This window comes from Ananas comosus, linkage group 13, assembly GCF_001540865.1.
Source record: "Ananas comosus cultivar F153 linkage group 13, ASM154086v1, whole genome shotgun sequence".
In the NCBI taxonomy this organism is placed as follows: domain Eukaryota; kingdom Viridiplantae; phylum Streptophyta; class Magnoliopsida; order Poales; family Bromeliaceae; genus Ananas; species Ananas comosus.
In genome coordinates, this window is record NC_033633.1 from 1,454,185 (window position 1) to 1,470,037 (window position 15,853).

General features: G+C 38.7%; 2 protein-coding genes and 1 non-coding gene across 3 annotated transcripts; 2 read left to right on the plus strand and 1 right to left on the minus strand.

Moving 5' to 3' along the window:
* Window positions 803-12,773, plus strand: LOC109719712 (clathrin heavy chain 1). The gene is made up of 30 exons (XM_020246498.1): window positions 803-999; window positions 1,261-1,465; window positions 2,465-2,553; window positions 2,663-2,741; window positions 2,839-2,966; window positions 3,216-3,314; window positions 3,420-3,528; window positions 3,796-3,875; window positions 3,968-4,195; window positions 4,279-4,344; window positions 5,385-5,501; window positions 5,788-5,985; window positions 6,137-6,253; window positions 6,418-6,477; window positions 6,666-6,752; window positions 6,873-6,956; window positions 7,049-7,183; window positions 7,267-7,329; window positions 7,403-7,507; window positions 7,590-7,702; window positions 7,801-8,053; window positions 8,180-8,316; window positions 8,402-8,680; window positions 8,791-9,793; window positions 10,106-10,591; window positions 11,092-11,262; window positions 11,350-11,535; window positions 11,777-11,899; window positions 12,005-12,115; window positions 12,212-12,773. Exons 1-30 carry the CDS (start codon window positions 955-957, stop codon window positions 12,365-12,367), a joined length of 5,112 nt encoding a protein of 1,703 aa, XP_020102087.1. The 5' UTR covers window positions 803-954; the 3' UTR covers window positions 12,368-12,773.
* On the minus strand, window positions 13,854-14,541 carry LOC109719643 (putative calcium-binding protein CML19). The gene has a single exon (XM_020246422.1). It carries the CDS (start codon window positions 14,469-14,471, stop codon window positions 14,016-14,018), a length of 456 nt encoding a protein of 151 aa, XP_020102011.1. The 5' UTR covers window positions 14,472-14,541; the 3' UTR covers window positions 13,854-14,015.
* On the plus strand, window positions 15,571-15,642 carry TRNAH-GUG. Its single transcript has one exon. It is a non-coding gene; the product is annotated as a tRNA-His (tRNA).

A 15,853-nucleotide genomic window follows, 5' to 3' on the forward strand; every position in this document is an offset into this window, starting at 1 on the left:
ATACGTTGAAAAAATATCTTGTTTGTTTCCGTATATAATATTGCGTTCCGTATATTGCGATGAGTCGGTTACGATATATTTTCTATGGTCCCATCGGAGAACGCAGAAATATATCCCTATATGCTTTTTCCTTAACTCCATTTTATCTAATAACGTTAGATAGACTTCAATATCAAACCAAGTCTTAAACGATTTTCAATACCAAACAGGCCCTAAATTTTCATATTATTATTTTTTAAACTTTTTTCTAACTTTATTATTTGTAAAAATCTCAAACTATTTTAAATTATTATAATTTTAAACATGAACTTTAAGACTAATCTCGCAACTAAGAGATACCGATCTGAACGTTCTTTGTGTACAATTAATCTTTTTCAATTTGTTTGCCAATCATGAAATAAAAAATTATAGTAATAGAATTTATTGCAAATAACCAGTGTTTTAATACCAAAATTTTGTGTTGTTGTGCATGGAATAAACTACAAAAGGGGTTCAATCGATAATAATATAAAGTTGAGGGGTACATGTTTAGTTTCAGGTTATTAATAAGGTTATAAAATAGGAGGGCCGTAATATAAAATACATGTAGGGGGTTTTAAGCAATTAAGCCGTCCTTCTCATCTCTATCGTGCGAGTCCTCTACTATACAATCTACATGCTAACGCACTCTATCTCACCAATCTTAAAGTCCAATGTGTCACGCTGATCGGTCGTCACTGATCCAACGGTCGAGATTAACCCACAGTCGCACGATATTCCCAATTCCACTTCTCTCCTCTTTTATATATCGTTTTTCTCCTCAGATCCGATTCACCATCTCCCTCTCCCCTAATTTTCTCCCGTTCCGACCCCTTTCGAAGCTCTCGAGGGTTTCAGATCTACGGCCCTCGTCCCTCTCCCCTCCCCCGAAACCCTAGTCGCTGCGCTCTAGGGGGAGCTTCGATCCGGGTCGCCATGGCGGCGGCGAACGCTCCGATCACCATGCGCGAGGCGCTTACGGTGAGTGCTCTGCGACTTCTTCCCGCGGCTTCAATTGCGATAAAAAATATTGGCACCTAGGGATTCGATCCCTGCGTTCCTTTGATTTGGATCCTGGAATGCTCTCGATCTTAATTCCCTTTTGAGTTCGCGGAGTGGATCTCGGATCTGCTTCGATCTGGCCGAGGAGATCACGATCTGCTGCGAACAACCGGTTTTGTTTCATCTAGTTCTTATGATAGTTGTGATTTCGTGTGTTTGATTTTGATGTATTGGTTTCAGCTTCCGAGCCTCGGTATAAATCCCCAATTCATTACTTTCACGCACGTCACTATGGAATCGGAGAAGTATATTTGCGTCAGGGAGACCTCACCGCAGAATAGTGTAGTTATCATTGATATGTCTATGCCGATGCAGCCGCTGAGGAGACCGATCACAGCGGATTCGGCTTTGATGAATCCGAATAGCAGAATTCTTGCTCTTAAAGGTTTCAACAAATCTCCTTTTGCTTTAATTGCTATACTCGGTTCATTTCATGCTATAGTGCATCTATAATCTCTGTTCTGTTTTGTTTATTTTATCTGTGATTTATCTGTTTTCCATGATTATGATTTTAATGTGTACTTTAAGCCTTTTACTGCATTTAATGCCATCTTGTTTTTATTAAATACATACTGAAAATGGTTTCTAATCCTTTTCTGTTACTTTATTTCTGTTAAAACTTTTTGTCTAATCTCTTCGTTGTGTGATGGGAATCTAATTCATTTTTATTTAATGCATCTCATTTATGTTTAGCTTCCACTAGCTTTGCGTAGTTTCAATTATTTTGGTTTAAACTACGTGACCGTTGCCAGGAAAGTCTTGAAAATTTCCAAAGCTCACCACATAAAATCCATGATGTTTTATATAGGTTATAAAGCATGTATAACTATACATTATATTACCAGGACGATTTTTTCTGATATTTATTGACCCTTAGTTTTGTGCTAGTACACTTCGTTCTGTTTTCTCTAACAGTCGTTCGCCTTATGAAGTCCTTTGTCTCTCGTGAGCACATAATTCTGAGTCTCTGGCTTCAGCGAAGTTAGATTCACGTTGGAAAACATAATGTTAATAGCTAAAGCTAAAAGCAAAATGGCCTTTGGTACCTGTATAAGTGAAGGAATTACGAAATGTAAAGGGTGTTATTAGCGTAGTGAGTAACCCAGTGGACAAGCCAGTCGACGTAATTAATTATGTGGGTTTCACATTTCTTTATGTTGATTGAATCTTTCACCTCTGTTAGCAGAGCAATTTCAGCTCGTTTGTTGTTCAAAATAGAATTTACCATATATACATATAAGTATTAAGAGTGAAGTGTAACTTTCCTAGGCAACTTTTTAGTGCCAAAAGATGATCCTTCTTTTTCTTGAGGTTGCCTTTTCCCAGTCTTTCTATGTCCCATTGGTTGATTTGTAATTGTAATGTTTCTCTGTGAATTTTGCAGCTCAAGTACCTGGAACTGTTCAAGATCATCTACAAATATTTAATATTGAAATGAAGACTAAAATGAAATCTCATCAAATGCCTGAGCAGGTGAACATGCTGAGACTTGAAACATGTGGCTCATACTCTTTATCGGTCTAACTGGCTTACTTTGTGTAGTTGCTGGACTGAATTCTAATTTATTTTGGACCTTGTGCAGGTTGTATTTTGGAAGTGGATCACCCCAAAGATGTTGGGGCTGGTTACACAAACCTCCGTGTATCACTGGTCAATTGAAGGTAACTTACTTGCTATAGGACAGATTTATGACTCTTGGAGGACCAATATCATCAATCAAAGAAAGCTAAACATTGTGCCATTGTAATTGATATGTAGGTGATTCGGAGCCTGTCAAAATGTTCGATCGGACTGCTAACCTGGCAAATAATCAGATCATTAACTACCGGTGTGATCCCACGGAAAAATGGCTAGTTTTGATTGGAATTGCTCCTGGTGCTCCAGAGGTATGATGATTTAGAAACTGCTTGAGTTGAATGCGACCCACAAATTTGCTTTTCTCTTAAGTTCTAGCTTAATTTTACTTTGAGGATTGCCTTTACATTTGTTAACTTAGTTTTACTGTGAGGATTGCCTTTATGTTCGTTATGCTTCCCCATATTTTCTTCTGCTTTCTCCAGTTTTCTTTTAGATATTTCTATGGTTTCAGTAGCTATTTCAGGACTGTTGCTTATTCAATTTGTTTGTGGTTGCAGAGACCTCAACTAGTGAAGGGTAGCATGCAACTTTTTTCTGTTGACCAACAACGTAGCCAGGCACTCGAAGCTCATGCTGCATCCTTTGCAACATTTAAGGTGATAGCAGTCTCTTTGCTTTTTTCTTGTGTTGCTGTTGTTTCTATGTGCTATTTATATGTACTTATACATTCAGTATTTGATCTGTGTGCATCACTTATTCAGGTTGCTGGCAATGAAAACCCGTCCATTCTTATTTGTTTTGCGTCAAAAACCATGAATGCCGGTCAGATTACTTCAAAGTTGCATGTCATTGAACTTGGTGCCCAGCCAGGTAGTGAAAGTATTCTTGTGTACAATTCAGTCATGGATTTTCATTTGTTTGTTGCTTTAATACTGTCAAATTGTTCTATATTTGATGAAATTTTCTTCTCTCTTTTCTTTCCATTTTTCACTGCTAAATAAGAATGTGTTTTTAAAACCTTGATTTATTTTTTAAAATTATTTGATTTTCAAAGTAATGTTTCGAATTCCTCAGTAACTATTACCTTTAGTTACTGTATATTCATTTCTTAAGCTGAGTGATATCTGTCTTTATCAGGGAAGCCTGGGTTTACGAAGAAGCAAGCAGATCTGTTCTTCCCTCCGGATTTTGCCGATGACTTTCCTGTGGCAATGCAGGTAGCATTTTGTGACAATTTATGTGAACAAGAAATCATATTTATTTTCTTGTTGGTGTCAATATTGCTGATCAAACTACTTTGACATGGCAGATCTCACAGAAATACAGTTTGATCTACGTGATCACAAAACTTGGTCTTTTGTTTGTCTATGATTTGGAAGCTGCTACAGCGGTTTACAGAAACCGAATCAGTCCTGATCCTATATTTCTGACAGCTGAGTCTGCAGCTAATGGTGGCTTTTATGCTATTAATAGGAGAGGACAGGTTCTGCTTGCTACCGTTAATGAAGCAACTATTGTCCCGTTTGTCAGTGGTCAGGTATGTTGGGTGGCAGTTTTCCTCTAGCACTTTATGATCAAAAGTATAGATAGTTAATAGCTTGTAGCTTGGTGCTTTTTCAGTTGAACAATCTGGAGCTTGCTGTGAATCTCGCTAAACGAGCAAATCTTCCTGGGGCAGAGAACTTGGTACGCTACGTTTCATTCACTTTTCATGAATTCTCAGCAATTTTAATCATGTTTTACTTGTGTATTCTGCTCTTTTCTTGGCAACCGACCTATTGCTCGTCTATATATTCTAATTTTAGGCAGCTATACCAATATTCCTGGATTTGAATATCTGCTTGTTGGTGGGGTCTCAATGGTGCTAGGGCCAATTTGCTAGTGCAAATGCCGTGAGGGAAATGGCCTTCTTAGATAGACTGATGGTTTAGTAATATGGTATCCATTAGCTCTTATTTGAAAATCACCAGATGAGAGAGGTGGCAACCCAAAATCAATATGTGGAAAAGGCTAAATGGTTCGATTTATAGGTCATGCTGACAGGTTTTCCTTATTCTATTATGACATTCTTGGTACTGAAATAGAAGTTTTAACTTGAGAGAAATAATAGCTCAACAAGGAAACTTTTTCTGTACAAACTGGTCAAATGGAGGTACAGAATGGTCCCGGTTGGTTGCAACTGTCAGATTCTTAATTGATGTATGACTCTTTGGGTCAATTGCATGGAGGTCTGGCCTACCGGACTCTGAACTTTTTATCTGCTTAGCTGGTCAAGGTGCAGCCGGTACAGCTCAGATTGGCCTTAGCTTCTACTTGTAAAAACTTAGACCTGGACATAATTTAGACACAAACTAAATTATATTAAGCCTATTATACTAAATTGGACTCCGTCAACAATCATATTTGGGGCTTTCTTGAGAGTCTGTGCTTTGGGTTCTCCTTGGACTGACATCACAATTTCTGTAATATTTACCTTCCAATGGGGCTATTGGTTTCTTCTTTTACAGACAAATGTTATACATTTATTTTGGTTTTTCTTTTTTGGGATTCTCTTTATGCCGTCGCATCAGACTTCTATTAAGGAGCTGTGGGCTTACAATCTTACTTAGTATGCTTCTCTATTTCGGTGCATATTATCTGGATGTGACTCCACTCCAATAATTACTTTGAGTTTCTTATTTATCCGAAATTCTAACTAATATGCTTCATATGCTTCGTGCGAGCAGGTGGTCCAGAGATTCCAAGAATTATTCTCACAGACTAAATATAAGGAAGCTGCTGAACTTGCTGCAGAATCTCCACAAGGCATCCTTAGAACTCCAGAGACTGTTGCAAAATTTCAGGTAACTAGTCTCTTTGTGATCTTTAAGTTTAATTGCTTGTATAAAATAGTGTTGCTGCTCGTCTCTTTGTATTTACTCAATTTTATCCGAGTCTTTTCCTTAGCAACATGAGGTTCAGTAAAGCTCAACTAAACATGAGAAGTCATGATATAGTTGTTTAATTTCATGACTGGTTGTCAACCTGATGTCTTAACTTATGCCTACTCTCTACATATGACACTGAAAATTGACCATTCATAAAACAGGACATCGCTTTATATTTACATCATGTTTATGCTGGATGCAGAGCGTTCCAGTGCAAGCTGGGCAAACACCACCACTGTTGCAGTACTTTGGTACATTGTTGACAAGAGGGAAGCTCAATGCATTTGAGTCCTTAGAGCTATCTCGTCTGGTTGTGAATCAGAACAAAAAGAATCTATTGGAGAATTGGTTGGCAGAGGACAAGCTTGAGTGCAGTGAAGAACTTGGGGATCTTGTCAAGGTGGGTCTGCTGTGTAAATTGAAGTATTTCCTGCGGTGCATTATGCATGCAGTTTCTCATGTTCATTTGCTGTTACTTGTGCAACTTTTGTCCTCTTTTTTAAGTTGGATTTACTTAGTATGCTGAAAGCTTGGTCCTATTTTCTGTATAGACTGTCGACAATGATCTTGCGCTGAAGATATATATAAAAGCAAGGGCTACTCCAAAAGTTGTCGCTGCTTTTGCTGAACGAAGGGAGTTTGACAAGATTCTTATTTACTCCAAGCAGGTACTTCTTACATTCTCATGTCAAGTACTACTAATTTTGTTAATATCCTAATTTGAGAGATCATTATTAAATTCATGGATGGAATATAGGCGCAAGTTTTAACAAAATTTGTCCTAGATTACTGTATGTTCTTTTGTTGTAATTTTGTCATTTCTTTAATGCAGGTTGGATATACACCAGATTATCTTTTCCTTCTGCAGACAATTCTGAGATCAGATCCTCAGGTAAAATTTCTAGCTATTCACGATACGAGAAGGTGAACATACATCAGTGTAAAAATATGGTGTTGCACGTTTCTGAACCTTTATTTTTTGGGGCTGATTAATGAAGTGATTAGGTTGACTCTGACGTATCTCATTGAGTCTGTAACATTCTTCCTTACCTTCTTTATTAACAATAGTTTATATGACAGGGGGCAGTTAATTTTGCTCTTATGATGTCACAAATGGAGGGTGGTTGTCCGGTGGATTACAACACAATCACTGACCTCTTCCTTCAGGTTCTCTCTTTAAATGATTGATAACTGCACATGATTGTGATGATTCCATATTTTTCTCTGGTAGTCCTTCAACAATTACTGAATTTGTACTACTTGTGGTTGTGTCATTATTTGTTGCAGAGAAACATGATCAGAGAGGCAACAGCTTTTCTATTAGATGTATTGAAGCCAAATCTACCCGAGCATGCTTTTCTTCAAACCAAAGTATTAGTTCATGCATCCTTTTCATCATAAGCATGTTCTATGCTCTTTTCTTACTCCAGTGGATAATCATCCTTTCTTTGTCTTTATTGTAGGTTTTGGAGATCAATCTGGTGACTTATCCCAATGTTGCAGATGCTATTTTAGCTAATGGGATGTTCAGCCATTACGATCGCCCTCGTATAGCTCAGTTGTGTGAAAAAGCTGGATTGTATATGCGAGCCCTTCAGGTTAATATGCTTCATATTACATTCTGACAAAAAAATTCATTTTTTGCTGGCTGTTAAATTAACAATCCACTTCTATTCTACAGCACTACAGTGAGTTGCCTGATATCAAACGTGTTATTGTGAATACTCACGCGATTGAGCCACAGGTTTGTTATCTTGGGTGTAGATTAATCATCCTTATATATGTTCATGTGGTAAATAATACACCATTATTTTCAGGCATTAGTGGAGTTCTTTGGTACTCTTTCGAGGGAATGGGCATTAGAGTGCATGAAAGACCTTTTACTTGTCAACCTGAGAGGAAATCTCCAAATCATAGTTCAGGTAACCTAATTGTTTTCTATGGCTTTGGTGATTATTTTGATTTTACCTTTTATGGAGGTTTGTAAAGATGATGTTTTTGTAGGCTGCCAAAGAATATTCTGAGCAACTAGGTGTGGATGCATGCATAAAACTATTTGAGCAATTTAAGTCTTATGAAGGCCTTTACTTCTTTTTGGGTTCATATTTGAGTTCCAGGTACTTCCTGAGATGAAAGAAACTTCAACAGAGCAGTTCCTTTGGGGGTACTTTCTAGTACTTTTTTTTTTTTCTAATATTCTTTTTACCTGATACAGTGAAGATCCAGATATACATTTCAAGTATATTGAGGCGGCCGCCAGGACTGGACAAATTAAAGAAGTTGAACGTGTAACAAGAGAATCTAATTTCTATGACCCGGAGAAAACGAAGAACTTCCTGATGGAAGCAAAGCTTCCTGATGCACGTCCTCTGATAAATGTCTGTGACCGTTTTGGTTTCGTTCCAGATTTGACACACTACCTGTATACAAATAACATGCTTCGCTATATTGAAGGATATGTTCAGAAAGTAAGTATTATGTTTTTTCAGTGATGGTGTTAACATACATTTCATCATAAGGCGCTTTCAGTGTATTGCTCTAAAATTGATTTACAAATTTTAGCACTTCATAGTTAACTCTACCTCCTTGTATAGGTAAACCCTGGAAATGCTCCTTTAGTCGTAGGACAATTATTGGATGATGAGTGCCCTGAAGATTTTATCAAAGGTCTTATTCTTTCTGTACGATCTCTCCTTCCGGTTGAGCCACTTGTTGATGAATGTGAGAAGAGGTTTGTGACATCCCCCTATAACCATTCCTCTCAAATTACCTCTACCTTGTCTAATATATTTTGTGTGATGCCATGTGGAAAACAGGAATCGCCTGAGGCTACTCACACAATTCTTGGAGCATCTTGTGAGTGAGGGGAGCCAAGATGTGCACGTTCACAATGCTCTTGGGAAGATCATCATTGACAGCAACAATAACCCTGAGCATTTCCTAACTACTAATCCTTATTATGATTCGCGTGTGGTCGGTAAATATTGTGAAAAGAGGGATCCGACCCTTGCTGTTGTTGCTTATAGACGAGGCCAGTGCGATGACGAGCTTATCAATGTTACAAACAAAAATTCACTGTTCAAGCTTCAGGCAAGGTATGAGAATTTCTTATCCAGAATTACTTTTATGGAATGCTTTTATCACTTCCTCTTTTCCATCTCTAAGTGATGCATGGAAAGTAATTACTATCATTTATTGATAACAGATATGTTGTGGAAAGAATGGATGGTGATCTTTGGGAGAAAGTTCTTGTTCCAGAAAATGAATACAGAAGACAACTCATTGATCAAGTTGTTTCTACTGCATTACCTGAAAGCAAGAGCCCTGAGCAAGTCTCTGCGGCTGTTAAAGCTTTCATGACAGCTGATCTTCCACATGAGCTGATTGAGCTTCTTGAGAAGATCGTGCTGCAGAACTCCGCATTCAGCGGGAACTTCAATCTGCAGAACCTGCTTATCTTAACAGCCATCAAGGCCGACCCATCTAGGGTTATGGACTACATTAATAGGTTGGACAACTTTGATGGGCCCGCTGTTGGGGAAGTGGCGGTCGAAGCACAGTTATATGAGGAAGCCTTTGCCATATTCAAGAAGTTTAACTTAAATGTTCAGGCTGTAAATGTCCTCCTGGATAACATCCGGAGCATAGAGAGAGCTGTAGAATTTGCATTCCGTGTTGAAGAGGATGCTGTTTGGAGCCAAGTCGCTAAGGCTCAGTTGCGTGAGGGGTTAGTTAGCGAAGCCATTGAGTCATTCATTCGTGCAGATGATACAACACATTTCCTTGAAGTTATCCAGGCTGCCGAGGAGGCCAATGTTTACCATGATTTGGTGAAATACTTACTGATGGTGAGGCAGAAGGTTAAAGAGCCGAAGGTGGATGGCGAGCTCATTTATGCTTATGCAAAGATTGACAGGCTTGGTGAAATTGAAGAATTTATTCTTATGCCGAATGTTGCCAATCTCCAAAATGTTGGTGACCGGCTGTTTGATGCTGCCCTTTATGAAGCTGCTAAGATCATATTTGCATTCATTTCTAACTGGGCTAAGCTGGCCAGCACACTGGTTAAGTTGAAGCAGTTCCAGGGTGCCGTTGATGCTGCTCGCAAAGCGAATAGCTCAAAGACATGGAAGGAGGTTTGCTTTGCTTGTGTTGATGCGGAGGAGTTCCGCTTGGCCCAAATATGTGGTTTGAATATTATTGTACAGGTACTATTTTTCTTTCCGTATAAGTATTGCTGCAAAGTCTAATAATAGAGTTCTTTGCTAATCACGAAGATGAATTTCAGCTATATTCTTCATAAAACTAGCATGAAGTATCACCTTTACTTATCAAAATGTTGTGAAATCATATGTTGTTATGATCATTTCAATTATATACGTTTATTTTGATCTTTTTCAAAAATTAGTGTACTCCTTAACATACAACCGAAACCTAAACCTCTACGTGCTCTGATCAAAACCGGAACTGAATCTGAATTATTGGACCTCTATCATAATCTGTTAATTTATGCTGTGAAGGTGGATGACTTGGAAGAAGTCAGTGACTACTACCAGAACAGAGGATGCTTCAATGAGCTGATTTCTCTCATGGAGAGTGGCCTCGGGTTGGAACGGGCACACATGGGCATCTTTACAGAGTTGGGAGTTTTATATGCTCGATATCGGCCAGAGAAGCTTATGGAGCACATCAAACTGTTCTCCACTCGTCTTAACATTCCTAAACTCATCCGTGTTTGCGATGAGCAGCAGCACTGGAAGGAGCTCACCTATCTCTACATACAATATGATGAATTCGACAATGCAGCAACAACTATTATGAACCATTCTCCGGATGCCTGGGATCACATGCAGTTTAAAGATGTTGCTGTCAAAGTTGCAAATGTTGAGCTCTACTACAAGGCGGTGCATTTCTACCTGCAGGAGCATCCGGATCTCATTAATGATCTTCTTAATGTGCTTGCACTTCGTGTGGACCATACTCGTGTTGTAGACATAATGCGCAAGGTTTGCATCTTTCCTGAAGGTTCTTGTTTTTGGGTCCTGTTATTGGTGGTGATCATTTTGGCACTTTTGGCCTGCTTGGCCCAGCTGGATCTTCTCCGTAGGTGCTGTTTGAAGAAGCACTAGCAGCTTTTTGTTAAACAGTTCCTCGGCAGCTTCTTGCTGCAGCACAAGCAGCTTTTTGTTAAACAGTTCCTTGGCAGCTTCTTGCTGCAGCACAAGCAGCAGCCTCAAGTTGAAGCTTTTGTTTTGGGGCCCAAAAGCTTAGTTGAGCTTCCTGCTGCAGCAAAAGCTCTAGAAATTGTGGATCGAATGTCTGTTTCTGGAAGCTTCTTTTGTTTAGAGTAGAGCTGTTCCAGAAACCAGGCTAAACAGACAAGTTGGAGGAAATACATAGAACAAGGTTGTAGGTTTTTTTGCTCCATGATTATAACCATTCTACTTCTTTTTCCTTTTTTTTTGTTGCCTTTTTTGGTTTTCCTTTTTCATTTTGCTTGTTTCAGGCTGGCAATTTGCATCTGGTGAAGCCATACATGGTTGCAGTTCAAAGTAACAATGTGGCAGCTGTTAATGAAGCATTGAATGAAATTTATGTTGAAGAGGAGGACTATGATAGGCTACGTGAGTCAGTTGATATGCATGATAACTTTGATCAGATAGGTCTTGCACAGAAGGTAATAGCATTTCTTCTTCGAATTATATATATATATATATATTCTTAATTCTTCCTAGTATTGACCTAAGCATAATTTTATCTTTAGCTTGAGAAGCATGAACTCCTTGAAATGAGGCGGATTGCTGCATACATTTACAAGAAAGCAGGGAGATGGAAGCAGTCCATTGCCTTGTCGAAGAAAGATAACATGTACAAGGATGCCATGGAGACATGTTCACAGTCTGGTGACCGCGAGCTCTCTGAAGAGTTGCTCATATATTTCATTGAGCAGGTACAATACTTGCAAATTTCACTTCCAACTCTTTCATATCATGTACTATATTGTGAGACAAGTTCGGTCGATTATTATTATGAATATTGTGTTCTCTATGTAGTCGACGTCATTACGTGCTGTTGAATCATCATTTTCTGTAGTGCCGCATTCACTCATCCTTAAAAATGTGCTCCTTTAGAAAATTTTATAATTTGATGTGGAAGAGATACCTGATGAAGCTCTAATTTCACGTATGCAGGGAAAGAAGGAATGTTTTGCTTCTTGTCTCTTTATTTGTTATGACTTGATCAGGCCTGATGTTGCACTTGAGCTTGCGTGGATGAACAATATGATTGACTTCGCTTTCCCATACCTCTTACAGGTACCTTCACAACTTTCTTTTTATCCTTTTGCTTATATTCTGCTATCAATAGAGCTCCACAAATTTGCATCTTTTGCTATTGAACCATCTTTGTTGTCTGTTCAGTTCATTCGTGAGTACACTGGCAAAGTAGATGAGCTTGTCAAGGACAGGATTGAAGCACAAAAAGAGGTGAAAGCTAAAGAGCAGGAAGAGAAGGAAATGGTGGCGCAACAGGTTACTTTAGAATGCTTTCAAATTTGGCTCACCTCCTACATTTTATTAATTTTTTCGGTTTCATATTTGTAACAATGGGCTATACACTTTTTGCAGAATATGTATGCACAGCTGCTGCCTCTTGCTCTGCCGGCCCCACCAATGCCTGGCATGGGAGGTGGTCCTGCCATGCCCGGATCATTTGCAGCCCCCCCTTCAATGGGTATGCCGCCCATGCCGCCATTCGGCATGCCGCCAATGGCAAACTATTGAGAGACATTTCTTCTTGGTTGTTTTTCCCTAGAGCATGAGGATTCTCTCTCTCTCTCTCTCTCTCTCTCTCTCTCATAGATATATTATGATTAATTCACTAGCAGTGCTTATGTAGAGAAGAAAGCTGATATTCTTTTTGGAAGCAGGACACTTTTGACTTCCGTATTGAGCCTGAGGTTTTAGTCTTTTTATGGTGCGATCTAGGTTTTTGTATGATTTGCGGTGTAGTGCCATTTTGTATAGGGGGAACAAATATTTGGTAGACTCGTCCTTCGTCTTGGACTTGAGGAAGCCGTGATCTGCTGCTTCATTAGGGGGTTTTATTTTTCGCTTGAATTCCTTCCAGGTTGTGTATTGGATTAGCTTGATATTTTTATATACTTTATCCTGCTTGTTTTTATGTTTTCGCTATTATGTATTTGAAGCATTGTTATCTGCGAGATTTGGAAACTGGTTTTTATTTAAGTTACCCTCGGTAGGGAGAAATAAGTTTGCGTGCACTTGGTGCACGAAGTTAGCTGGTGTAGTGAACCCTTGTAAGTGTTCTTTCTCCCCTTGTGTGTTTTGAATTTAGGATTGCGAAATGCACCAGGTATAGGTAATAATTCCCCCAAAACCAGCACCCTCCTTTCATGTTGAAGTGTAACTCAGGCCTTGTGTAATAAGTGTTTTTGCTGTGGTCGATCTCTTTTATGGTCGTTTGTGTGAAGAAACTAATTCTTTCCTGTGAAATGTACGAATGTTCACGTTCATTAGACTCAAATTTGACCGAAATGTATGAATGTTCACGTACGTTAGACTCAAATTTGACCAACTTTCTACTTCAGCTTGATTCCGTTCCGCCTCAGTACCAGCTCCTGAATCGTTCCCTCTGTTTTTGTATCACTTGTTTGGCCTGGTTAGCCTATCGTACAACACAGTTAGTGCAGAACTAACCATGCAGAGCTTGTGAAAGATTGCAGGACAGGCAAGTTTGCATGATCGCATTGTTGGCGCCCCTGCACCCTCGTGTGCTTCGGGCACAACCCAGGGCCTGGGTGAGAACAACTGCGGATTGGTACGCAAAATCACGCCGGCCAAAGAAGCAATCTGTGTAAATATATCAGTGTCCATAGCAATCATCGGGCCTCAGCATAGCAAATGGCTGATAGATGGAAGATGCATCCCGGTCCGAGTCCGATTTCGTGATTTCCAGCATGACTTTTTGCTAACAAATCATTCTCAACGAGTTCAGAGGACGCTTCATTTCCCCCCCTCTTTTTTTAGTCGGGTTTTTCCCTCTACCGTTTGAGTCTGTTTCAAACCGAAGATATGAGCTTGAGCTATTAAAAGGAACACTTCAAAACAAAAACTAGTATAGATAATTTCTTCGTGCTCGTTGCAACTTTGAACCAGTCTCGTTTGGCGGGGAAGATGAATAAAGACAAAATACATCTCCAATGTTTGCACATATTGCAGATATTAACAACTTACAAGCACTCCAGAATTAAGCACTACACACCAATGATAATTACATTTTGAAATAAATAAAGAAAACAAAAGAACAATCTCTACTAATCCAATCACACTAATCACAATCTTCAACCTATATATACTACAAAAATCCCTTGAATCCAATCCATATATATATGGAGAACACCTCAAAGGCTCAAACCATCATCATAATCCTAAACTCCTCAAAACTTAGCACCCCATCCCCATCAATATCAAACCTACGAATCATATTCCTGCACTCCTCTACCCCCCTCGATGCCCCCAACCTACTCAGCATCCTTCTTAAGCTCTTTGGCGTGATACACCCCTCCCCCTCATTCTCATACATCCCAAAAGCCTCTCTCAACTCCCTCTCAATCCTCTCCCCCTCCTCGCCGTCCGCGAACTTCGCCAGCCTCGTAAACTCATCCACGTCTAGTAAACCGTCGCCGTCGGCGTCCGCAGAGGCCACCAACGCCGCGGCGTCCTCCGCTGGGATTTCCTCGCCGAGCGTCGCGCTCATGTAGCATCGCAGCTCGGCGGCGGAGATCCTTCCGTCGCCGTCCTTGTCGAAGGACCTGAACACGTGTTCGAATTCAACGACGTCGGAGATCGACGCTGCCGTTGGCATCTTACAAATTGTACAATTTAAAACCAAAATAATAATAATAAACAATATAATGGATAGTAGTAGTATGGAGGGAGATTCAAAAATGTTTTTGATTTTGCTGTGATTGGTGTGCATATAAATATAGCTGGGCATGAGGAATGCGGTAAGAAGTTTCCGGGGGCATTTAGGGAAGGTTGATTGAAGCGCGTGCGCTGGACATTTTGGTCCTGGTCGTCCTATAACAGGTTAAAAGGGGTTATTCTGGGAATATATGACTTGGCTAATACGGGAATATAATGATCAGGAACCTTCGGAGAAATCACATAATAATAATAACAATAATAATAATAATAATAACAACGTTCCTCATTTGTTTTTTTTTGTTTTTTTTTTTTTTTTAAGAGATAGGTAGCATGCTACGTACTGCTTCGTTTATTTCATTTAGAAATAAACTTAACTGAAAATATGAATCAACTAGGATTCGAACTTTGATCTCGGGTACCAACCACCAAGTTCTTTGTAATTTGCTCTAGGGACGGTCGGTGCGTTCCTCATTTGTTGTTATTTGTATCAAAGTGTTTCCCGTTTTCGCGTCAAAAATCGTGCCGTGGAGACCGATGCGTGTTCTCTTTAAATATCTTTAAACACAAGGGACCGTTTTGGTATTTTATCAAAGAGTAATTACATATTATAAGTAAATTCAGATATTCGAATTCATAGTATTTTTGTTATTTTTTTGATACTCTTAAAAGCATCAAAACACCCTGTTAGAAATATAAACACGTTTTTTCTAATAAACAATAAAAGTAATTAAAATACTACGAAATTATATGGTATCCACATAGGCCCTAAAGAGAAATTTCCTTTCATAATTGTTATTTTTTCAAGGAATAATAATATTCAACTGAAAATCTTTTTTTTTTTTTTTGGTAGAAAAATGTAAATTTATTTTTTAACATCGTCAGCGTTTGAAGTCATTAAATTGTTGTTTGGTAGATTCTTTTCTACGTTGCATGACCTGGTAGAATTAACTTGGATTAAATTCTATGTGGTATTTTTGTGTAAACAAAAATCAAATAAACAAATTTAAGTAAAAATGTTAAATTTTTTTTTCAAAAAAGTGGCTGTAGTTTAGTGGTTAGAATTCCACGTTGTGGCCGTGGAGACCTGGGCTCGAATCCCAGCAGCCACACTAACTTTTAATAATTGGGAGACTCAGAAATTTTTTATGGCAATTTTTTTTAAAATTTTTTCGTTTGTTTGTGGTTTAAAAGCATTAAATTTTCAATATTTTTAGATTTTTAAAATACTAGTTATTTTTAAAAAATTTTCCGGACAGAAAATTTAGAAAATAAAAACACTAATTCTTTTATGAAATTTAGAAGGATTAATTTTTCTTAGAA

Bases quoted from the DNA above. Each gene is read 5' to 3' on its own strand.
- LOC109719712 (XM_020246498.1), top strand. From the start codon at position 955: ATGGCGGCGGCGAACGCTCCGATCACCATGCGCGAGGCGCTTACG. The intron at 7,703-7,800 runs GTACTTCCTGAG...TACCTGATACAG, and splicing joins GGTTCATATTTGAGTTCCAG to TGAAGATCCAGATATACATT. The intron at 8,681-8,790 runs GTATGAGAATTT...TATTGATAACAG, and splicing joins CTGTTCAAGCTTCAGGCAAG to ATATGTTGTGGAAAGAATGG.
- LOC109719643 (XM_020246422.1), bottom strand. From the start codon at position 14,471: ATGCCAACGGCAGCGTCGATCTCCGACGTCGTTGAATTCGAACACGTG.